We start from the raw sequence: 26277 nt of genomic DNA on the forward strand, positions 1-26277 counted from the left end.
CTTACCACAGTTTCACTGAAGATGCTTCGCAGCAGTTCAGATGTGCATCACTTTGCTCCTCCGTTCCATTTTATCTCGTGTAAATTGACATATACATATTTATATTTATACTTATATGTATCATTAGCTATTATCACTCAAATATATTCCAAGGATTCATTTTCCTTTCTTTAATGCTCTTTCGCTTAACTAAAATTTTCAAGCACTATAAAAATGAGGCTGTTCTGTAACATCCCACATGGAATAGCTTGTCATGATGTGACAGAATTTTTTATTCAATTAAACACATAGATGCTAATCTTTTATTCATAAGCTTAATCATGTACAAATACAAGCATGAACGCATTTGTACTTTGGTTCTTCCTTCAGGATCTGCTTATTTCGTTTCTGGAAGGTTTTCTGTTTGTTTTAGTTTAATGACTGCTGGACACACCAAACTGCATCATATGGTTATCAAGAATCTTTTGCCCAGAAGTGCTTTACTTTCAGAGGAAGTAATGAAAGTGTGTCTATAGCAGAAACCCAGTAATTGTTTAACAGAGTAGCATAACGCTATATCATGCCTCTGGAGAAGAAGGAGGTAAAATATTCTAAATTTCAGGGGGAATAGGAGAGAAGTATAATAAAATTTGGGCTGAGGAAATTATGCAAAATTTATTGCCTTCTCCTCAGTTAATAGTAATGTGAGCTCTCATGAAATTTAGATGTTGGGCCTTTCTGCACCCTATTTCCGTCAGTGCAATACATTTAAACACAGAGGTGGCTTTGAGGAGAGCTTGCCACTTAGCAAAGCCACACATAAGCATCCATCCCTAACACACATGAGCAAGTCTGGAGCCTTACACTGTGTCGTTACGGGCTTGCATTGCCTTGCTCCTGCCTGCCCAGGCACGAAAGGAAGGCAGTGCCTACAGAGTTAGCTGCAGCTTGGGCTTTGCACCGGTGTCAGTACGAAAGGTTCTTGCTTCACTACAATTTGGGTTTTTTTAATAGGGAAAGAAGTAGCTTTCAGGAATCTAAGGTAGGAAAATAATTAGCTTTATATAAACGGGATGCTGAGCTAGCTGCTGAAAAAAAATTAGTACCAATGTGGGGACCAGATGGTCCTGTGTGTTACCTTTGTGATGGAACAAGCCAAGGAAATACTAGTGTCAGCTGCCACTGAGATGGAGTGGTCGCAGTTGCTTCATCATACCCCCAAAGAGCTGTCCATGCTGCCTCCCTGCTCTTCCTCCTTCCCTGGCCCCCTTGCCACATTGGCAGAGGACGAGGAGCTGGGCTGGATGGAGGAAATGTTCTTTCCACAGCAGCGTTCCTCAGCCATACTGTTGGCTTCGCCAGGGGCGCGTGTCCCTGGCAAAAATTAAAGCAGGCTCTTGTGTCACAAGTGGAGGGGAGGAATCGACCCTGGCCCTTTTGCAGTAGTGGGAGCAAAGTGAAATGCAAATGACAGACAGAGTTGGACTATAGGTAAAGGGTCTTTCTCTTAGGGGTTACAAGGTTGGATTTACAAGCTAAAGGGTTGAGATGTTTTGGGGAAAGGATAGGGGCCCATCAGACAGGCAAAGCCCATCTCCTCCTTTATGTTTTGGCTTCCATTGCAGCATTTTGGATTTGCCTGTAGCTGCCTTTGCCAGCAGTTTGCAGCAAGCCAGCTTGGTTTTCATTGAGGAAAACAAGCGGCAGACAGTCACACAGGCTCAGCTCCCACTGATGCTAACCCCGCCATGGGAGGTGGTGGTACCCTAAGTCATATGAACAGATTTTCCAAGGACCCCCTCGTCGTGATCTTCACTAAATTCAACCTTCCACATATTTATCAAACTTGCAAAAATACCAAAAGCAAATACCTGAGGAAAAACTTCAAAGGTGCTCCCGAGCTGTCTGCCAGGATGCTCTAATAAATATATGAAAGGAAGCAAGGGTAGTCCTTAAAATAGTTTTCAGATATCAAAGGTCTAGAAGTGAGGGGGAGAACTTTGCAACAGTTGCCCACAAGTGCAGCATGCGGGTGATTGCCTCTGCTGAGCACCAGACCCCTGTTTCTCTAGTTCACTGTGAGCTCCTATCTAAGCCAGGGGCTATATAAAGCTTTTACTAATTGGGCCTCCAGCTTTATGTGTTTTAATAAAGCGGTGTAGCTGTAAAAATGAGTGAGTCTCTAGGATGGTGTGGTTGGGGTTTTTTGTGTACTTCAGTTATTTCAAGTATATTAACGGACCATCTTATGTTAACTGGGTAATCCTGAACTATAGCATTTTACGGGCCACAAGAATTAAATACATTTTAGGTACAATTGACGAAAGAGGGCTTATAAACATGTGTGTATTACAGGAATCCCCATAATTAGTCCCACAGCATTCATTTAATGTTGGAATATTGAAGCACACAAATTATAAAGGTTAAAAGCAAAATTTTTTTCCAGCTGACATGGTGGCATTTCTGTAAAGCTATAATTTGAGTTAATATGGTATTCATTAATAATAATGAAGCTTTTAGTTTTCATAGTTCCTTTATTTATTTTCTTTATATTTTTCACAGTAACATAACTGCTGTCAAATTTCAGGTGTGTTCTACAGAAATAATAAATTTATTACAAAAACAGGCCAGAAGAGTCACCTCTGAAGTAAACTGTCAGCTGCGATGAAGTAATCCATTTGATCACACTCTTCAAAGACCCTTTTTATGCATTTTAACAGATTAAGGAGAAAGGTTGTATTTAAATAGTATACCCAGTCACTGGTTCTTAACTCTTTTTAACCTGCTTGTTAAAGTGGAAATTATCAACAGCCATCTCTCAAAACATATTCCTTGTACCTCACTAAATTCACATTATAGAAAATGGAAATGTAATTTTAAAAGTACTCGTTCTCAGTAAGAGCAATTACGTGTTTGCTTCAGGATGTGTTTCGCTGTCAGTAGCGCGGCTAGTTAAAAAGCGTATTTTTATTGCAACTGACATCTTTACTTATTTGCCCTGTAAAATAAGCAATGAAATATTTCACTTTTTCAGGGGAGCAAGCAGTTGCTGAACAACTACCCTGTCTACATCACTAGTAAACAGTGGGATGAGGCTGTAAATTCTTCCAAGAAAGATGGACGACGGCTCCTTCGCTATCTCATCAGATTTGTTTTCACAACCGATGAGCTTAAGTACTCATGCGGCCTTGGAAAAAGGAAAAGGTCAGTGCAGTCAGGAGAGACAGGTCCTGAAAGACGTCCTCTGGATCCAGTAAAAGTAACATGTCTCAGAGGTACTGCATCTTTTCGCTCAGTGTCCACCATATGTGATCTCATTTCACCACATTGGCTCTGGCTCAGTAGAAGCATTTGGCTGACAGTTGCAGAACTAGAAGGGGTTTCACAGGCAGGTGTCAAGCAGCCAGAAACCCTTCGCTTTTTTTTTATACATACATATATATGTATGTATGTATTACATACATGTACTGGTTTTTTGAATGGGAAAAAAGCTGCTTATTTAAGAGAGGAGACAAATACAAGGGCACATGACACTGATATGCTTGAAACGGCAAAGAAGGAAAGTCAGACAATCATGATTACACTTTTTTATAATAAACTAACTGGGCATTCTTTAACACTGATATAAAGCAAGATTAACCAAAGGAATATTTATAGCCTAATGTGTAGTAAGCTTATGGTACTCAAGGCCACTGCGCGTCACTGGAGTTAAAAATGAAACCAGTTTCAGAATAGGTTTGAACATTTTGTAGAGTCAAGAACCTCTATAGATTAATTACATACAAAGTGTACACAAATGCATTGTCCAAGATTTAACTTCCTTTCTGGAGTACTGATGCAACATTGACTGAAAAAGTTAGGGAACAACTTTCCCCCATGTTTAGCCTGAGAAGGAGAGGGAGTTTTGCAAGCGTTTCACCATGTCAGAGAGTGAGGGTGTTGGGCAATACAGAGAAAGGGTCCAGACTGAGAAGGATTATCTGTTGCGGCAGTTGATACTTTGGTTTCCTAAAATTGTTTGAAAGGCCTGGACTGGGCTTTATCACGAACATACAAAATAGGACTTTTTAAAGCCCGATTAAAAACATATTTGTAGTATCAGCATCTGCATTTTATAAATGCATATGCTTATCATTTCTTTAATTAACTCATAGTTAACTGGTATTTTGTGAGCACATACATGAAATTTTAGTTGAACTGACTTCAGGAATGTTTTACTAATCAATGCAGTGTAAAAAGCTATGTTTTGGTCAGTCAGTGATAATAATATCTTTAGTCATCCAACTGGAGTCCAAAGTGGTTATATACACCAGGCAGAGCCTCTTCCCATCTAAGTAGAAGAATCCAACAAGGCCAAGTGGGTGAGACTTGTAGTTGGTGTCCATTGATGTAACCAGGTAATGAACTCAGGTTTTACATACAGCCAAATTAGGTAAAGAGGCTCTTTTTTTACTACAAAGGAACCTGTTAACCTGTTATATGATACTCTACCAGACCTTATACTCTATCAGAGCTTAAGAGAAGGGCAAGTCCATTGCACACCGTGCTGCACAGAGGTCTGGAGCAAGATTCAGGGCCCCAGAAGTTCTCCTGGAAACTGAAGGCTGAATACAAGTGCATTAACCATTTACTAAATGACTTCGAATTTCACCTAATAATTTATGCACAAGCAGAGTGTTAATACCCTTTTCTTCCCCTTTCTTTCCTTTGCCTACCACCAAGACTAACAGTAAATCCACCTGTAGATGGACTTTTGCTTGTGGCCACTCTCCTTTCTGGGGTCCTGGACATACAGAACATGTGGAATGCTCCTGGGGAGAAAGGCCGATTTCCTTAATTTTCAGAAGCTTGAAGAGAGAGTCAAAACATTCAGTATCTAAGGACCAGTTAAGAAAGCAGAGTAGACAGCTCTCCCTTTGGGCTTTTGTGTGGGGGTGGGAACACGCCAACTTCCTCCAGTGCCAAGAGCTGGCCACTGGCTCCTACCCATTTGGAAGCCAAGGTAACAAGTGTCTGACTAATTCTCAGCACGTCCAATTATGCCTTCCCACCATAGCAGGGAGTGCAAACTGATTCTCTCTCTGCACTCAGAGTAGTTTAAACATCTATAAACATTTTTAATGTATTCCTACAACTGACTGATTCCTGGAACCAGCTTTAAAACAGCCTGGCATGCTTAAATTATAGCATTGCTCCTTTACGTGGTAACCATTACTCTCAGAAAAACACCAGTCTGTGGAGCCCCATGTGAACGTAACTAGGTAGGAATTACTGTTGCCTGTGTGGATTTCCAGGGAAATGAATCTAAAACTGAGATAGCTATCACTTTTGCAGACACACTGCTGGAGGAGCTATGCAAAAATCATGCCCTAATTGTCCAACAGATGAGATACCTTGCAGGCACGGGAACTCACATAAAAGGACAGCATTCCCTGGTCTCGAGATGTGGTGACAGTAATGAAGTTACCTTACGCCACTTATTGTGCTGTTGGCTTGTCAACAGTAGAAAATAGAATTTTAAAATATCCTGGGACACACAATACTGCATGAGGGAATAACTAATGTTACAGAATAAATAAGAAGCTCAGTTTCCATATGAGGTACAGTGTATCTAATATATCTCATAAGGTGCCCTCACATTTATAATTGTATTTGGATGTTTCAAAGTCCAAATACATCTATTGGAGCTATGTCTAGCAGTTACAACTCCAGAATTGGTAAGGCACCTTCTGAAGTTTAGCATATTGCATGTCAAAAAATCTGAAAAAGAAATTATCAGAAATGTAATCATCACATACAAATAGCTGTATGTCGAAGCAGCAGCTACTTAAATAGCCAAATTACGTGCAGTACAATTAATTTTCTCCTGCATTGAAAATTATTGCAAGGCTCCCCAAATTAGCCCCCTCATCTCATTTAGCTATTTCTAAGGCCAATTTAGTCTCTGAAAAATAGGTGTCAGATTCAGGAAGATGGAGAGAGCAGGACTTAAAATGAAAGATATTTCAAACAGAAAGGAGCACCAAACAAATAATGGTAGTGACATTTTCAAGCAGGTTGTGGGCTACTGCAGCCTGCAGATGTTGAAGCAGCCGGCAGAGGGAGATCGTAAAGATCCGTGAGAGTAATCACCTTAAGGTATAAATACACAACAGGTTTCAAATGAAATGCATCCCGTTTCATGTTAACTTTCACATGTATTGCACACGCTGAATCACAGCCGTCACTTTGAATTAGTTCTTCGTATGTCCACAAGAAGGGATTTTATCTCCAGGTGCCACGCGTCACATAATTAGCTCAGGTATAACAACATACACTGCATGCGGAGAAACACACTTGTACAGAAATAAAATAGGTTCAGGTGGCATTATCATGGCATCCCCCATAAGGCTTTACTTCTGCTTAAGTAGAGCAGTAATGCCCCCTTTCTTATTTCCCATGAGCTTTTGATGCCTGGCCAATAACGGATGCTGCAAAGACAAGCTGGTTTTTTATCCTTGCATGTTTTCCTGCAGAGTTCATTAGGATGCATTGTACCTCCAACCCGGACTGGTGGATGCCATCTGAAGAGCAAATAAACAAGGTATTCAGCGACGCAGTAGGACATGCTCGTCAAGGACGCGCAGTGGGGACTTTCCTTCACAATGGGAACTCATATTACGAAGGGACTGACCATCCAGGATCACAGGACGAAGTCTTCAATAGAGGTATGCAAGATGGATCTGGTGATTGATGGCAGTGAGAAGAACCTCACACAACAGTAGCAACCACTTAATTTAGGAGAGACTATTTGTTAAACATACTTACCCGGCTGTCATTTAAGAGTCCAAAGCATGTTTGAACACATACTGCATACATTTCAGCTTCTCCATCCTACCATGTCCCAGCTAACAGAAGGAAATCCATTTCAAGACCTGCTCTATGGGACTTCTCAGTGCCTATTATTTGCAAATCCTTCATAGCACCCTCAAAAACAAATTGCAGCTCATTTCATCTAGTTCTAGAGGAAAGGTCATTTAAAAACCATAAAAATGTCAAAAGAAACAGCAGCTACTGTCTCGGCCACCTATTGATAACGAGCCCAGGTCTGGACCCAGAAAATCTGGGTACTATTTGCTTTCCCTGAGTAGGAGATGTAAGAACAAGTCTGCACGCTTATAACAAAAAAAGAAATGATCTCCCATTTCCTAACAGAAAATAGCATACTTATAAATGTTACCTTAAAATACTACACAAGATGGAAAATTCAGGGACTTCCTTTAGCCAACTCTGCCAGGAAATTAAGCTTCCCAGGTAAAACAGCAGCGCTTGTCAACAGCAGAATCCTTTGAAGACCCAGAACAATAACAGGCACTTCTAATAGATTAAAATTGCTTTGTATATCAGATAGACACTGTATTTATCTAGATTTCTAGGGGATTAGAGTTGATCATGACAGTTTTTATTAAAACAAGATTGCTAAAAACAAATTGCCATTTCAGAAGACAGGTTTTGCTTTGTCTGTTCCTATTCTGCAGCCATATTATGTAGCTTTAGAGGCTTTAAATTGCCTTTTCTTGGTTTTGCTTTCATTTGTGTTTTATATCCATTCCTTGAAATAGATGAGGCAATATGCTGGTCTTAACAGTCAGATGCTTAGTGTTGCATTCAGGGAGGGGTTGGGTAAGAAGAGCCCAGTTTAATCTTCTATTGTAATTAAACATGGGGTCCAGACTAACTAAGCTATAAGAAAAGAGCTGTGCTAGAGCAGAGTTCACAATGGCACACATTGGAAGCAGATACCAACTTTAAAAAAAAAAAAAAATCAGCCTGCTAAAAAACTTCCATTTTAAAGGCTTGGGAGTCCATTGTCCCTCCAAATTGATGCACTCCAGAAATATGCAATGCCAAAGAAATTATACCCTTTCCTTTCCGCGTCAGGGTGTTTCCATCTCTCTACCCTTGTCCAGTCACTCAGGCCGGTGCTGGCATCCTTCACAGCCTGAACCAGCTCTCCCTGAGGCAACGTTTCCCCACGGGCAGGTACAGGGAACTGGTTTTTGGAAAGAACATTCACTTCGCTTTTAACCATCCTTAGTGCTACCTCATCAGCGTTGACTCTCCTGAACGCGTATCTCATACTCCCCAGCTTTCCTAACCTCCTTGCGCAAGCCACAAGAGAAGCTACTAATTGCTCCTTTTACCCTTCTCTCCTTCCTAACGTTCTGCCCATGCACTGGGCAGGGCAGGAGACACCCAACCCCTTCCTCAAAGATCAGGAAGGGCCCCTCTGGGCTGAAGTGCTCCTGTAGCTCTGGCCTGACCACAGATGGAGGACTGAGGCAGTCTCTCCACAGTCAGCTCGCCCACTTAATAGCTTCTTCCTGCCATCTGCCTCTTCTTTGCCAGCGGTTGTGACCGGTGGTCTCTCACAGCCGGCCCATGGGGCATCTTGGGACACCGGCTCCACCACACCCCACCGTAGATGGGACCTCACTCAGCCAGGATATGCTTTAGGTCCTTAAATGTCCAGTACCTCTTGCTTAATTTTATTTTTGGTGATTTTTGAAAGGGGGTTGAAAGGCACTTACTTGCCCCAGAATAACTTATTCATTTTCTAAAAGTGAGTGAGCAGTTCAGTCACACTGGACCTCACCAGGCCAAGGGGTTTGGGACAGCACCCCTCTCTACAGGCAGGAGGCGACTTTCTTTGAGCAGCCAGCACTGCATGGGGGCCTCTGGAGGAGAAACTCGGTGTATAGAAATGTCACAGTACAGATATCCTATAGTAGCTTTTCAGTGTTGAACTTACACTTTTTTTAAAAGAACTATAATAGAAGATGTTACATTGCTCAGATGGTGTAAGTCTTGCTGGTCTATGTTTAATGTGGTGACACTTGCCAGAACTACTTGGTAAAACATGTCAGAACGTGTGAGTCAACATTATACTGTAAATTTGTTCACAGCGATATGTATCATGCTGTATTTTTGTAAACATTGTGATGGTTTCCTTTCAAATGTTTAATCGTATGAGGTTAAAAATACAAATGCTTCATTTTTAACAGTCACAAAACAGAATTACTGGACTGGACAGACCTCTCTCACTTAATAACCTAAAGATTTGCTGAAATAACTAGTAAGCCTAGCTTTATTTTTAGTGTAAAAAGTGTAGCCAGTGTCCTGGAACCACTCACAATCCTCTCCTCTCATATTGTGCAAAATAACCAAATGTATAGTTTCATCCTGAAAGCCGCTTTGGCACTAGAAATGGCTTTGCAGGTTTGGACCTTTCTTTACGAACAAAATTTTGCCCTCAGTTGCTTGAATCAGCGACACGAACCGCAGTCACAGAGAAGCATTAGCAGACACCAGCTCATCTTTTTTTGTTTGTGTTTGGTTCTAAGATAACAGAGTACACCAACTCTTCTCAGTTGGGTGTCTTTGTTTTTAATTTGTTTTAATGCCCTCATGGCCACTTGACTCTTGATCCACCCATTTCATTTTAAAAAAACCAAATCTTTCACAACAGCTTATTGCGATAAATTTGTTCATGAGGCATTATAAATTCACACCCATTGAAGTGTCTAAATATCCAGAAGATGTTAGGTATAATAGTGCGGGACCTGAAATAATAGATAGCACATAAGCCCTTCCAGAGCGAGATATCCGTATTTAAGCAGCGTGCTTTGTAAGTCAGCACATCCCTTCCCAGCACTGGATGTAGACAGCAGGCTTGCGACAGAAGGAAACCGCTATCTATCATGTCACTCCAGAAAGTCCCAGGAGGATAGAGATTCTTGTCTTATCCTTCCATACTCTTTAATCTTACTGTCATTTATGTATCTGCCTTCTCTCAAACTTTGTGTAGCAGTACCGCACGCCCATCTGTGCCAACATGCCTTCGCTATATTTTCTATGACAAATATTTGTGGAGAAACTGTGATTAAAAAACCATTAATCCCGATATTTTTATTGTTATGGTGTAGTTAATTCTATGAATACTTTCTAATGATGATTGTACTGTGTAGAGTAAGTACAGGCTAGGGATAGACCTTTATCAGATATTGTATAAAAAAGTGCATAGTGTAATATAGACTAGTAAGGTTTTTGTGACAATTTCTATAGGATGTGTGAATTGTTTTCTATGTGGCAACACACATTTCTTTTAAAGAATATAAAATCTTAGAGAATTTTTTAAACAGTCAATATTTTTTAATTATAAAGACATTTGTTACCTACAGTTTACTATTTCAGGTGTTAATTCTGATTTGAATATTGGTTTTATTACTACATACCTCCAGTTCCATTTGTTCCGTTGCATAAAAATGCACAATAAAAGTTAGTCTCTGGTTAACCTGTCTCTCTTTCTCTCTCTCTAGGCGTTGTCGTGTCTGTGTGACAGCTGTCACAACTGGTTCTCACTATAAATATATATTAAAAGTTTTAGACTTAAATTTATATAAAAGGCTAGAGGTTTGTCTTTTGCATTAAATGCTTGCACTGGCAAGCACAGTGAAAGATTATGAAGAAGTAAAGTATGAATATAATATAAATCATTTTCACCTCAATATATAACCACATATATTTATGCACTGGTTAGATAGAAAGACCGTTCAAAGAAAGTACCCATCTGGAATCTTAAGACCTGGATTTTCAAGCAGTGAAGTTTAAATCCCATTTTAATTCAAAATTCAGTGATGGCTGAATGTCTCCTGTTCTCTTAAATGCTTTAGAAAATCCTGACTCCAAATAATTTGTAGAGGAATTACAGTGACAAACATTCACCACGGCAAACCCCTTCCGCTGGGCTGTGAAGCAAGACAGGCCTGACCGCAGGCTGGTATCATCCATTAGAAACAGTCGCTAAATCTTTCCATTATAAAACAATGCTTTTGGGTGCCTGTAATGTTGCAAAACTAACTGGGGTTGGGCTGGTATTTTCTAGATCAGGGACTTCAGCCTGATGTATTTTTTGTGAAAATTTTCCATCAGTGAAAACACTTATTAATGAAACCCTCACCAAAATAAATTCAGGTGATTGAGAATTGTAAGTAGAAAAACTGCGTTAACCTCTCTGAAAAAAAAAATTAATAACTATCTTTGGAAAGCTCTGCCTTCCCAGACTTTTGGGCAATGACTTGAAGTGTCAGAGGATAGATCTAGAGGCAGGAGTGAACAGGGATGAGCTATGGGGAAACCCACAGGGTAATGGGGTAGTACAGGCAGGAAACCAGCAGGGAAAGCTGGCGGCGAAGGAGAGTGTGTAAGGTAAGGAACCAGAAGCAGCAACTAGGTTTTTGAAGATTGGAAAGATCCCCAGAGAGATTAGGTCTAACAGCAGAGTCTACAAGAAGCCAGTAAGTGTAAGAGGGAGCAACTGGGGCCGGACAGGCAGAGAGAAGGAATAAGGAAGAAGTCGCTGGGATGGGGGAGAACCAGGCCTGGGAAGTGGCTGAAGGGGAACAGGCAGCACAGCTGGGCGTGTAATTCAGTAATGTCACATTTTATCACTCTTCCACTAACAACCTGTTACACTTACTGGCAAGGCAATAGTTAAACCATGCTCCTGCTCCACCACAGTGCTGGTCCATTCAGAAGCATGGGCCACCACTGCTAGCAGTTATGCCCTTGCTCAAGTACTAAGATGTCCCTGAAGAGGACCTTTAAGGTCAAAGTCAGCCATTGAATCTCATGCATAGCAAGGAATTTAGTTTTTACCTCATTTGCTTAAAACAAGCTCATGTGCAAGCTGACATTATAAAAGTCTTTGTAATCTTATATTAATAAGACTAGTCAAGTTGTAAAATCTAGCCCTGCAGTTCAGCTAGGGAGAAGTTACTGTTTTCTCTGCCACCTTCCCTCTGCTGAGGCACCTCTGACCGAAGCCAGTGGAAGGAGTGTCAGAATAGGAAGTGCTTCCGTTACGGCAAGGAGACGGAAACATGAGAGTCCCAGCATGAGGTGGCATGTTTCAGCCTGCTGTGCCCAAAACTGGGGTAGCTCTACTTCTTCTTTCATAGGGGTTTTGTGAAGATTAGCGCAGCTGAAGAAGCAGAGCTAAGCACAACAGAAAAGCCCTTCATGACTAAGAAGCCTGCCTGCAGAGTAGTTTGGGTGCAGGCAGTACGTAAAACCAAGCCACAGATCAAATCATGAACACAAAATGCCAAATCACTGCTGAAGGATCAGCACCCTCCTGCAGGAGGCTGGGGCACTGGGCAACGGCAGCATTGTACAGTAGACATAAGTGCTGCCAGGCACAAGGAGACTGAGTTTTATTTGCACAGCAGCATTATTTTGTTGCCTCCTAACATCTGAGTCCTTAAAATACTGCCCTTGCAACGTTTTCTTACAGCTTTGCAGTCAGCTAGCTCACACAGCATGGACAGCAACGCAAGCTGAGTACTGACTTGCAAAGTTCATCTTTGTTCTGTAAATGTGCACAGGGGAACAACAGGGAACAAGTTCCCTGGAAGGAACAGAAAAGAAAAAACCCTAACTTTCCTAACCTGGCACTTAATTATGCTCATCTGCACCATGGGTGACTATAAATGGTTCCCCAGCTGCTTCAGCAGGAAGAAAGCATGAATACAGCTCCAGGTGACAATCATATAAATCTTAGTTATTGATAGATCAAACCAATACCACTGATGTGACTTGAGCACTCCTTGAGTGGGGCCTACTTAAAGAAAAGTCTCTGTCTTGGTTATTTCCTAGCAAGTTCATACATGAACAGCTCTCCAGGGATAAATCCTCCCTGCTGCAGCGTGAAGTCCCTTGGAATACTTGGCAGATCTCTGTATGTGATCTTGCCCTGTGAATACAAAAACCCTCCTCCAAAGACTCTTCATCATCTGAAGTACAAAAGCAGCTTCTACTGCAGATGTACAGCGTTAGGGGAAAAAAAAAACCACACCAACAGATTAATTATCTGAGTCAAGAAAGAAAAAAAGAATCTGACACGAACTTACATAAGAGTGTTGGTAAAAAGCTAAAAAACCTTTTGTCCTTAAAAACACTTTAAACTCTCCCACTCATCTGGCTGATATAATTGCCACAACCAAGGCAGTCTTTGTAGAAAAACGGAAAGAAACAGGTTTGCTAATGATTCAAAGTAGTTTTCCATTAGGAAAGTTAATATTAAATTTAGTTCCCATTTAGGAACAGGGTCAGTAGTCTAGCAGAAAAAGTCTAATTAAACCTTTCAAAAATGCCTTGTAGTAACGTGAGTGAAAAACTGAAAAATCTTCTTGCAAAAGGATGTGACCCTGGAAGAGCCGACAACTGAACTACTTATTGAAATGATGCAAAGAGGGATTTTATTTTTTTTTCCTAAAGGATAATCCAAAATAAGAAGCAGAGCAGCAAGCAGTTCTAACACAGTCTTTTGACAAAAGGAACATGAAGGAACCACCCAGGGTACCTTTCCCATCCACAGCATCAGGAAGACTGTTCCAGGGCCAGACTGTTCTCTGGGGGAAGGCGGGGGAACAAAAAAAAAAAAGACAAACAAAAACCACCACAACAAACAAGAAACCCCACAATACGTTGACATGTTCATAAACCCACCAAACACCAGCCAGAAGATCACTGTGCATCTCCCCCGATGATCCACAAGTGTCTAGTTGTCTACTGAGTAGATGGAGCTTTTGGAACATAGACTTTGGAATTATTCTCCTCCACCCAAAACCCTTGTTTTGAACCTCCTAGGGACTGAAGCTATATACTGAAGGCCAGAACCAAGGAAATCCGTACAAGGCACAAAGCAGAGGAGCAGAATAGATCAAAGTCAACAAGCTTTGGATAGGCCTGGCTAAAAGTAGGAGTCATGTCCTTTTCTAAGTTCTCTGTGATAAGATCATACGAGTCTTTACCTATTTGCTTTAATCAAAACCTAAGTTCTTAGAAGAAGCAACAGATCTGACCTGTTCAGAGAAGCTGGGGACAACTAGGTTCTAAGAAACCTTGCCTTTCTTCAATAGCAAAAGAAAGAACAAATGCCCTCATATTTGCGCTTGGAGGTAATTAAGAAGTGTGAACAGCATATTTACTCAGGAGCTTCACTCCAGGAATAGACATAAGCGTTTGGGGTCATAAGTAGGCGTATCATGGAAATTTTGCACAACCATAACTTGCAAGAAGAACATTTCCTCATTCAAATTCAACAATTACCCAAGCAAACGTTATTTCATGTCTATCGCCATGGGACCAGATCTTAGAGGCAGAGATCTCATTCAACATTAAGAAAAAACACACCACCACAAATGTGGTTCCTCCTCTTTCATCCCTTTCCTATCTTTCTCCTTATCTCTTGTATTTAATAGACCAATACTTGCTGAAGGAGATTAAAGGCTGCAAAAAAATACTTTTCCCATGAGGAACTTGTCCCTAGGACTAGACTTGGGGTGCTTTACCAGTGCTTCGACCTTAGTCTAAGGCTAGGGCTGAAAGAAGACCACTCAAAAGAGAGGTACATGCTTTTCATTGTTCTCTGCTCACTTTTGTTCTGCTGAGGATACATCATTTTGATCCTTTCTCCAGGTGGAGCAGGGCTAGAAAATGGGCTGTCAGGAGAAACTGAGAGCTGCCAAAAGTATTCTCCCACTGGGGAATTCACCTAAGCTCAGCTCTGGATGTCTTGCTTAGGCATCAGCTTTTGGTAAGGATTAGCACTGACATATCTTTTAATTTACCCTTAGCATCTAGAGGTCAAAATTATGCACCCCAGCAAGCAAAAGTGAGCAAAGAATTTGAAAAAACCGCATACATCTCTATCCAAGTCACTTGGAAATTGTTTCTTTTATGTACATTGGAGATCGAGGATATCAAAGCAATAAACTGCCATAAAACTATTCAAACTTCTCCCTGGAAGCGTCCCTTCCATTTCTGTTACCGTCATGTGTTACAGCGCAAGCTAAAGAAATTATAGCTCAGGCATCCCCTTGCAAGGTGACTTGCTCAATATACTTGTGAAGTTAAGTGTTTCATTGCTCAGTTTTCCCTACCTTCTTCCTCTAATGTCAGTGTCTGAGTGGCCATAGACCTAAGAGCAGCCACGCAGGTTCAACCACAGGTCTGCTAAACCTCCCTACGCTGTCCCTGACAGCGGCCAGATGGAACACAGAGCACCGCAGGTTTGCTCTTCTCAAAGCCAGAGCCTCACTGACACATCTCCCTTTCATCAAGGCTTCCACGTTGTGCAAATTCATTAGAATCTTCTTCTGCAGTATCTAATTTTTATTTTCACAAAGGTATCTGTTCTCTTTCATGAGAAAGACAGTCAGTGAGGTACAAATCTACAACCAAAGATACCTACATATAATTACAACACGCAGAGACAGAAGTTCACATGTGAATGTCCTGGTTTCAGCCGGGATAATTTTCTTCATAGTAGCTCATGTTGGGCTGTGTTTTGGATTTGTGCTAAAGACGGCATCGGTAACATGGAGATGTTTTAGTTGTTGCTAAGTAGCACTTACACTAGTCAAGGACTTTTCGGACTTCTCCAGCCTCCCATGCTCTGCCAGGGGCACAAGGTGCCAGGAGGGGACAGAGTGGGGACAGCTGAGCCCAACTGACCAAAGGGATACTCCATATCATATGAAGTCATGCCCAGTATATTAACTGGGGGAAGTTGGCCGGGGAAAGCAGCGATGGCAGGTCAGGGACTGGCAGTGTCTGTCAGCGGGTGGCGAGTGGCTGTGTCACTTGGGGATTTTGCTGGGTTTCAGCTCTCTCTCTCTCGTTATTTTCCTTTTCATTATACTATCATCATCATAATTACTATTACTATTTTAATTATTAAAGTGTTCTTATCTCAACCCACACGTTTTCTTAATTTTGGCCTTCCGATTCTCTCCCCGTCCCGCTGGGGTGGGGGAGTGAGCGAGCGGCTGCGTGGGGCTTAGCGGCTGCGTGGGGCTTAGCTGCTGACTGGGGCTAAACCACAACAGTTTGTATGTGCCTCAAATGCAAGATGGATTTTCTTCTTTACTGCAGCTTGATTTGGAAAAACCATTTTGACCCAAAACTTATTATTTTTTGTATCCAGAGTGGCCTGATTTATTTCAATGGTAAACTGCTGTTCAATCGGTATTTCGGGGGCGGAGGGGGAGGGAGTGGGGCGGGGAACGACAGGGGAACTATGGGGGACGGACGACACCACAAAAACACCACCTCTAAAACGCTGAATATCAGTTTACACTAGAGCACATTTAAGCCACGTCGTTTGTAGGAAAGAGGGCCTAGAAAAGATCCTACTAAGCCCCAATTCAGCACCAAGAGAACTGAAGGAGTTTACATTTTTTTAAAAAAAGTCACTACAGAACTTGGGTAAGTTGCTGTAGGTAATTTACTAGAGGCCCAGCTGGCACAGCTTCTGAGAAGGCAGAAATTATGTCCCTTTCCTAAGGTTTTCAAAAAGTTTAATTTAAATGGTAAAGGGAGGTTTACTTTCCATGATCTTTTAATGAAGGTCCCCATAAAATATTAGGGCGGACAGACAAAACTGATTCTTGAACAGAACTGTTACGATCACCTCCAAACTGCTGACCGCAAGGTCCCACCTCAGCCTACTACCAACCATTTAACACAATCGTTTAAAAATGGCTCTTCAACAAATGCCACAAATGGCAAACAAAGGAAGGCTTTTGAAGATTCCAGGTTATGTTATACAGAAAGACAGAGCGCTCTCCCTCTTTTGAAGTGGCTGAGACCATCTGCCCGGTGATTCAGACAGCCCAAAAGAGAGTCCCAGTATTTGGACTGGACCTCAAGCAGACAACGCCCTAAAGCCTGTCACTTCCCTGCTCAGGCAGATTATGTGCCATTTGGTTCATTTTTTAAAAAAAACAAACAAAAAAAAACAAACCAAAACAAAAAAAAAACACCAAAGAAAACCCAACTCTTGGCAATGGTATCGCCACCCAAAGAGAACATTGCTGAATGTGGGAGATGAGTTAGTAACACGCAGCCTTTTCCAATCTGAACACCACACATTACTGTCCAGCATCCCTGCAAGAAAATCCCTTGAGAAAAAGAAATCTCTTAACTATGAAATGAAATGTCTTTAGCAATCAAGACATATGCTGCACATCCAAAAATCTTTCCTGAAATGTGTTGCTTGCCCACCTTGTTTCTGATATACCAGACAGACAAAAATGCCAGTTTTTCCAAGTTTCTCCACTATACCACCCAGGCTTCTTGCATTTTTGTCTCTTCCTTCCAACAACATATAATTTTGTTTAGCCCAATTAGTAGTTCTTTCCGTAACTGGATAATTCACCAGTTTTCATCAGTATCAGTGACAAGAAGTGGCACTTTAATGAACCAGACTGTATGTTAAATCCTTTCTAAGCTGCCTAATTTCAAGTGAATGATACCCAGCTTTTTCTTAAGAGGCTTGGACAGCTTTGCTGGGATTGGCAAGCTACGGTTAGGGAAGTCTGATACGTAAACCCAACCTCTTCAAGTAATTCTCTATACCCTTGACTATACACAGACGTGCAATCCATCTATCTTACTACCTTTTCTTCACGTCATCCTTAGATCTGGATCAGGACTGGTAGTCCAAACTGGAGACAGTGCCAGTGGGGCCTCTGGGCCAGGCAGACAGAGCTTACTGTGCACTGGGGAAGGAACCGCGCACTCTGGGGGCGAATAGCATGAAAGGCACAGCTGCCAGTGAAGTACGGAGTACTAATAAATACAGCTTGGCTATTCTAGGCAGGTTGCTCACGTACCGAGTGCGTGCTATTTAACAGAGGGTGTACTGTCAACATCACAAAGGCAAATTGAATAACTAGTACAAATAGATGGATATAACCTTTGTTTTGCATCCATAAAATACTGTTATATGCATTTTGAATTCAGAAACGTAGCAAATCATCAACTGCCTGAAGCCAGTGTTAATGCTTACCTTCACAATATATATAAAATTGCTTGAATTAACAGAACACAACCTTTACCAGCTATGTAACATTTTACTGAATAATTACAGCTTCCAGACATTTTACAGGATGTACTGAATTCAAGTATAATTACAAAAGAAAGAATATATGCAGAGAAATGTTTAAAAGTCTGCACCTCGCAAATCAAAATGACTCCCCCATACTAATGTGAAGTATATGAAGAGACAGAATGAAAAAGCCAATACAGCAAAAAGCATGGCAGGGGAAGGGGCAAGGGAAATACATTTGATTAAAAGGCTGCATGGAAAAACATGTTTCAGCTTTGAGATTGCCCTTGAAAGTTCTACCACCAGTGAAAATCCTCACTGTTAACTGCCACATTTAATACCATTTTGGCAACAGCCAAAATGCTTTCCAAATGCTTTAGGCACTTTTCAAATGCTTCTTCCCACATAGTTCTTCAGCATCTTTAATTTGAAGACCAACTTACAGAAAAAAATATCCTTTATATTACATCATTTATACAACATTGCATATTTGTTTTTCTTCTGTCATCAGCTTTGAAGCAGCTGATCACAACCTCAAAAGTTTTAAAGACAGCTAAATTTAGATTACAAAAATCAAACATACCCTCGAGTGTGGAACTGTATTGCACTACTTTCAACAGACACCTTCTCCCCGTAACAGCACTAGGAACGCTGACAATACGAAAATTTGACCAGGCCTACTGTTAGTGTAAAGCTTCGAGAAAGTAACCAAGACTGTTTATTTTAATTCGTGGCTTTGATTTGCACAGAAAAAAGAAATTGTCCTCAGGAGCCTCATGTAATATACGATAGAATGAAAATCTTCTGTCTACCTACTATAATCTGTTATGGTATCTGTCTGTGGTATTTAAAAAGCATACACCCTTTTCACATACCATTTTGAATGTTTTCTTTAACTCCTTTTCAGAATGTGATGATTTAACTAGAAATCTTGCTCATCCACAGACATTTAAGCAACTTGAAAAATACGGACTAACATATTCGCCAAAGATTACAGTTCACTGCAAGAATTCTGTAGACCTTAGAACGCTGCACCTTTTTTTTTTTCCCTACATCTTCAGTATGGTGCTTCAATCATTTTCTGACTGAAAGAATAAATTCATTTTCTCTTTAATTCACTCCAGCTCCCATTTCCACAATTAAAATTACTCACCCTCCACTCACCAAATACATACCTCACCACCAAAGCTCCATCACCCTGAGCAAAAACACTAAGTTTTCAGAGGGCAAATAGGTTTATACCTGCAAGACCGAACACCATATCAGGAAACAGTTAAACAGAGACACTGGCTTTTATTACAGAAAAAAAAAGAGTATTTGCTCGGGGTGGGAGGGAGGAATCACCCACCTATCTGAATATTGCTAAAAGAAAGAGAATGTCATACTACATAGTTTTATGCATTCTGATCAAGTATCATTTCTTATTGTTCTTTTCCTCTCCAATCATCATTTCTTATTTCTGGCCACATTTTCTAGATTGTGTTCATCTTTTCCTATTCCCACGTGCTCAAGACCTTAGGTTTTTTTTCCTTCCTTGTATTCTTTTCTTTTTACTACACTCTTTGTTTTAGTTTCTTTTCTTCTGCTTCAGCAAAGCCTGATTGACTGCAGTTTCTATAGTCCATACAACCACTTAGAGCTCCTGGCACATTTTATTTTCCTCAAAGGGCACGCATTTCAAAAATTGGACTGTTGTGCTTTAAATCCTGGATTCCTATTTCTTTTTGTATGTAATAAAGATATAGGCTACTTTTGATCTTAATTATTTGTGTCTCACCAACAAGAAAGGAAAAATTACTTACTTAAGCGACGCAACCCCTCTACAAAAAAAACCCACACATCTTTTCGGTACACCTCGACTTCTCATATACATTAAGCAGGTAAACTGCAAAAGAGATGTTAGTTGTCCTCTCTATTCAGAGCTAACAATAAGAATAGAAGCAATCAATATTAATCAATTGTTCTATTCTACCAAGACAAAATGCCTTAGGAACATATGACTGTAACGCAAAATACTTTTCTTTCAAATCAAACAATATGCTTCTGTGGATTCTTTTGTAAGAAATACATCTAAATCAACTTTAGAAAAAGGATTACTTAATTGAGAATTTTCAAAAATTGCCACACTTTCAATACACAAAAGCCTAAAAACTCTTTGCAGGAAGCCTGCACCTGATGCACTTGTCATTAGTAGACACACTTCCATAATGCATAATTTTTCCTTTGTTATGGAAAAAAGATAAGTCAGCTAAAAATTATAATAGATAAGAACACAGAATTGCAATCAGTGTATTACCTAGACAAAACACATCTAAAATTCTTCCCCGTACTCCCCCTTATCAAAGGGGGGCCAGTGAAAATCTCAATAAAAACCTGAGTCTCCGGATATAGCTGGAAAAAATGCACCTGCCAGAATCCGAAAACTCTGGTAGTTTCAGCTAACACGATCTGTGGCTTTCAAAACAGCAATCACTGTTGTCAGCTATCAGTGAACAAGAAGTACAGTACAAAACCCAGAGACCAAGAGTAGCATCTAGCTTGGCTATTAAAAACATAAGATGCTCATAATGGCTTCCTCCTCTAAAAGTAAGAGTTATTAGAAAAATAATAAAATCTGTGTGGGAATTCAAGGAAGGAGAAAAGCAGAGGCTACAAAACCTTCAGCTTGAGTGTGAGTCACAGAGGATAAAGGACGCACCTTGTCCTTGAAAAAATACATTCTCCTGTACCCTAAGTCCCTACTACTTCTAGACCAGAACGCCCAGCAACCAGTCCCTGTAATACAGTAGTCCCCTAAAGTATTTACTACTACAATATGCCTAATGCTCTAGAAATTGGAGGGGTAGAGGGGGACCACGTCAGATACTAAATTCCACAGCATATAAAGGAGACACTTCAGCATTTTATCCTTTATAGAAAAACAAATTCTACAGGCAAACATGTATTATTAGTGTCCAGCCAACTTTGACTTAAAATACATTAAGGTCACTCAATATATTGGAACACTAAGACAATTTTTTCAAACATCACAAGTTTTACAGAATTATGAGACATTGTGCAACATGTAAGCAATCTTTCACAAAGCAGAGGGCAGCAGTGCTTGGAACACAATTTGAAAAAATAGAACCTGCTAGGCAAGTCTACAAAAATAAATTATTTTAAGAGACCACACCTTCATTGCAAAAATTCCTAGAATATAACTTTATTGTTAGCTAAATCCTTGCTGCTTTTCCTTAAAATCAATCTAAAAGAAACTATGTAACTGCATTTGTGATAAAGAAAAAAATCCACTCCTCCACACTCTGCAAGTTTTCTTTAATTCTGAGGATGCTATCATGTAAATGTATTAGCTAAATATTTTCCCCAAAAACACTAAACCAAAAGTAAACTAAGTACTGGACCCATATCACCTCAAGTTTTAGACCATAAAGAGAGATAAGGAAAAAAAAAAGCATTAAAAGTGTCAAAACCATTAATCTGCAAATTATAATATATATTAAAACGTAACAGCTTGGAATTACTTTTCCTTTCCAACCTGACAGGCTCAATGAGTCGCTATTTTCATCCAACTGCGAGACATGTAAACTTAGAAGGAAGGTACTGCCAAAACCAGTCTGCCTGCCTTTTTGTGGTGTATCACCATCCAGGTCATTTTTAAAAATGGAACTGGGCCCTCAAACTATGCAACTTACGTACCCCAAACTATTTAAGTTCTGGCTTCTTAAATTTGACATATTGTGATGCTGTAATCATTAACATAACTGGGAGAAAAGGAACTGTATTTTGTCTTGGAATACAAACAAAAGGTGTGTGGATGGGTATGTTTCTGACTGAGATAAGGAAATTAAGATCAGAATTCATCCGAGTTACATCTCAATGCATAAGAAACATTTTAATTGGCTTTTGGAGCAGATGCCCTGTAGGAATATAAGCTCATGCCTCCTCTTAAACAAGATACAGGAACACTTCAGTATGGAGATAACATTTACTAACCTCTCAGTGAAACTTCTGCCCTGCAAAGTGCATACTAACTACTCATTCATCAGTAACTCCAGCATACAAACCACTGAGATCACACTGGCTGTCTCCACTAACCTCCCCAGTAAGAACATTTTCCCAGTTTTACTTCTTTTTGGATTTTTAAGATTTCCGCAATAACAGGCTTATTAAAGTGTTTATTCAAATTCAAAATGCATATAAATATTCTAGGAAGAAGGAAAGAGGTTATGCATCATCAGATTCCAGTGCTCTTCATGAGTAAGACTAACATCAGCAGAGTGCATACTGAGATGAGATGAAGTTTACATGGAAGGGCGAGGAGAAAGGTAATGTGCTAAGATATGCCTTATTTACTTGATACAGTTCCAAATTACCTTCAAATTGCATTTCAGATTATCAGGCTTAAACATACTAACTAGTTCTACAACGGGCAAAAACCAGATAAAGTGAGCCTTCTTTTGGATTAGCCATAATAAGCTAATGTGCTATAAAGAAGCCACCGGTGAACAGGGATTACTGACAAGGGTACCCTCAATTACTGTATGTGAAGTCCCACCTGTAACTGAACTCTGGAATGTTTTTCTACTCAAAATGACCAGCATGCAAAGTGCTCTGCTGTTGTCAAAAGGGATGCTATTTTATAAATTCTCATAATTCACTGGTAAGTGACACTTAGTACGAAAAAAAGCATTCTAAAAAGCTTTTAGTTAAATCTGGACATGTTGGTCTCTACAATTATTATTTGCTGCAATGCTTACAATTTCATCTTACACTGATCTTCGAAGACTTGTGTTTCACATCAGCGTTTCTTCTTTCAGCAAGTCAGTCATTACTCAGCAACTGAGTCACTAGGAGGGTCTTCTTACCACCTCTCACCCATGAGCTATTCTCATTTTACTGAAATATGTTAAAGTGCATAAAGGATTCTCCTCAGAGTTATTTATACGGAGTTGTTTCACTTATATTTTGACTTGCATAATCAGTACTCATAGCCTTATTAATAAAGACTGGGTCTCAAAGAATCTGGTACAACTTGGGTGCCTATTGCAGAACGCCTTGAGGCTGATTATATACAGTGCTAGAACTGCACATTTCAAAATTACAAACTCTAAGCACTTATCTCAGGATTGTTGAGGACAACTGATAGAAATTACTTCTCTTTCCTGAACAAGGAAGGTCAACTTGTAAAAAAACCCAAAGCAAGCTGTTTAGAATTCAGATAACGGATAACATCTAGTGGTAAATAAGTTAAAAATACAATGTATCCATTTTTTAATTATAAATAGTTCTAATACATGTTTACTATTTTAACTTCCAACTGCACCTCTTATACCTTCTAGCAAAAACCATATCTGCCAATACAGCCTATGAAAAGTATAAAAAGCCAAAAATGCCAGGTAACTTTTAATAAGCACTACCATAAATATCTCCCAGATTACATCTGAAGATACTTACAAAAATGAGAACAAGTGTCAAAGGAGGGGGGGCGGGAGGGAACAGAGGAAGTTCACTGAAATCTCTACACACTAATTTCTTCACAGTAACTTAACATACTCTGGCTAATCACACACAGCTGACTCCACTGAGGAAAAAAAACCTTATTTTTCTGAAGTGTGGCTGGTAATCACAACAGTGGCAAAAAGCAGGGTTCCAGGTCACGGTACTTGAGAGAAGGCCAGCGCCTGTTTGAAAGAATTCATCTCATAGAAAAGAAAAACTGTGGAAAAATTACGCAGTTGAAATACTACAATTAGTTTAAGGTTGGCAGGTTCCACTGGAACAAACTCTTCCTAGCTATCTTAATATCTCCCAAGAACCTTTAATGATATCTTGAAAGAAACTAAAGAAGTGCAAACTGACCGCAAAGGGACACAAATGGAAAAACTAAGTGTGTTGTGTATTTTCAGGCAAACCTCAAGTCTTAAGTTCTGAAATGCAGTAAATATACTCTGACAGACTCCTGTGGACTTTAAGTCAAGTAGCTTTTTAAAACTGATTTTGCCATGGAAATTTTTGTCTGCAAGTCTAGCGCTCTTCCAGAAACAGAAGCAGTGCTAACAGTCCAGGCAGCCTACAGCAAAAGTAAGCGAGGTATGGTGCTGAGGTCACTGCAACTTCAGAAGCTTTCCAGCCCTTTATGTGACTTCTTTCCAAAACGGTAGCAACCTGAAGATTTCTTCTACAAAGTCTATAGTATCTCCAGATCCACATGACGGACATCAGGATTTCGTTGCTGAAATGAAAAAAAAAATATTGAAAATATTCAAACACACATTTTTGCACATGGATACAAATAAGGTATTTCTGGCATAATGTCTGCAACCGGATAACAAATCCCCTTTTCTGGTAATATAAGGACTATTTTAACATAGGGACTATTTTAAAATGAGGAGTAGCTTCAACAAACACTGCCTATGCTAAAAGCAGTTTTTTGAGGGCTAACTTATCTTTTTATTTGACAAATACTTCTCAGCATCACAGATAAATTAGTTCTTCTGCTTTATTAAGTATGAACCAGCTCCCTTGATTTTAAGACAGTGTTTATGTATTTTTTATTTGGACTGTTTTATATATCTCTCACTAAGAAAGTTTTAACAGATACTTTCCTGAATAACGGATAAGATTGCTGAAATAATAATTGAAGCTATTTATAAAGGTTCAAAATACTGTTTCTATTAAGACATATGCATTTTCTGATATTGTAGAAATAAGTCATCGTCATTACATGGATTGCATAATCCATGACAGCTTTACTGAAAGTCACTGACTTCAAAGTCATCCAGCACGTGAATCTGACTAGCATATTTAGTAAAGCATATTCAACAGCAACACAATCACTCAAATCCCTGCCTACACCAAAAAACAGTATTCATGTTTATAGAATAATTAGTTATGATCCTACTCCTCAAAAAACATGAAGAACTGGATCTGCTAGTGCAATTAAATTAAAAATAACGTTTTGATTTTTAAACAGCACCACTCTAGGGATAGAAACTAAAACTAGAATATTTATCAAATGTAATAAGCAAGGCCAGACATGCTCTCGAGCACTGTCTCGTAATGACTACAAAAGGCAGTCATGACAGGGCTGTATGTGTATGGCAGTCAGTATATTTGTAGTTCTGTATTCATGCCAGGAAAGGTAAGATTAACAGCCACAACATAATTATAAAATTAAAAATTGAAACAATCCTTTGTTGCAACAACCAAAGGATATTTAAATCACAGAATGAAAAAAAAGTAATAAGAAAGTTATGACAGGCTTATAAAAGCAGTAAACACTATATTGCAAAAAATGTTGGGTAAAGCTCTCATCACACACTGATATATTGGATACAATGCTAAGTACCAGATTTAAAAATAAATAAATAAAATTGAAACTTGCTTATTTACAACCAAAATGGAATTCAACAGCCTGTAAATAACCTGACATGCTGAGAATACAGTAACAAAGACACAATCAGGTCTCATTTCATGAAAATATTGTTCTACAGTGGTATAGAATTGTACAAAAAATACATAACAAATAGATCAATGGCAAAGGGCTTGCTGCTGGTTAGAACTTAACTTAATGATACCACAGCAAGAAAATCTGCATTATCAACCTCTTCCCCTCTCCCATATTTACAAACAAAACCTCAAAGAGTAGATGCAGCGATATTGTTTAAAATATATCACAGAATAGGCACACCCTAATAAGCAGCTAAATTTTACCTTTAGGTCCTTCTCAAGTCTGTCTACTTCAGCCCCCAATGTGTCGATGATATTCTCACCATGTTTAAGCATGAAGGCTTCTAATTCTTCAAGAGTTTTCACTTGTTGAATTTCCTAGGAAGAAATCAAATTTAAGAAGTTGAGATGAGGGAAAGAAAAGAAAGGAATAACGCTACAGAAGGTCCTGACATATTTCAAGGGTAGGGAGGAAGGGTGGGGGGGAAAATCACACCAAACACTTTTCAGCTTTTGCCACTTCCTTTCAAAATGTCATCTGTTCTTAAACCTCAAAGACACAGAAGAGTAGCATCTATTCAATGATAACAGCTGGCTTACCATTACACCTGCACTTGATGTGAAATGTTCTATCTTTAATGGAACTCCTCCTTTATTTTCCAAATAGGTTTAGAGAATTTCATTCATTTTCCAGAAGTTTCTAGGGTATTCCTTGCTCACAGCAACGCAGAGAAGGGTACCCCTGTGTATTCTTTCCTCATTTTCATACATTCTTGCTATTTCACTACACTACTGGGCATTACATTACCGACTCATCTGAAAATCCACAAGGATTACTATGAATGCTGCTGAAATACAGCTCCTCTATTATATCAAAAAACTCAAAAGACAGTGGATAGGAACTCGGACTAGGG

At 39.7% G+C, this 26277-nt stretch overlaps 2 protein-coding genes across 3 annotated transcripts in view; one reads left to right on the top strand and one right to left on the bottom strand.

The window, feature by feature from the left end:
* Positions 1-11678, top strand: part of BEND4 (BEN domain containing 4) — a 35473-nt gene extending 23795 nt beyond the window's left edge. The window contains exons 4-5 of one of the 2 annotated variants that reach the window (XM_075091591.1): positions 3014-3183; positions 6495-6588. In XM_075091591.1, the coding sequence (XP_074947692.1) occupies positions 3014-3183; positions 6495-6504 (180 nt within the window). In that variant the 3' untranslated portion in view covers positions 6505-6588. Of the gene's footprint in view, positions 1-3013; positions 3255-6494 lie in introns of both variants that reach the window. The other variant, XM_075091590.1, reaches the window with a different exon arrangement.
* Positions 11679-20808: 9130 nt separating this feature from the next.
* The window catches only part of SLC30A9 (solute carrier family 30 member 9), a 37761-nt gene continuing 32292 nt past the window's right edge, over positions 20809-26277 (bottom strand). The window contains exons 17-18 of the mRNA XM_075091592.1: positions 25628-25741; positions 20809-24146 (exon numbers count right to left, since the gene is read on the bottom strand). Of these exons, the coding sequence (XP_074947693.1) occupies positions 24102-24146; positions 25628-25741 (159 nt within the window). The 3' untranslated portion in view covers positions 20809-24101. The remainder of the gene's footprint in view (positions 24147-25627; positions 25742-26277) is intronic.

Source organism: Phalacrocorax aristotelis, chromosome 4, assembly GCF_949628215.1.
Source record: "Phalacrocorax aristotelis chromosome 4, bGulAri2.1, whole genome shotgun sequence".
NCBI lineage: Eukaryota > Metazoa > Chordata > Aves > Suliformes > Phalacrocoracidae > Phalacrocorax > Phalacrocorax aristotelis.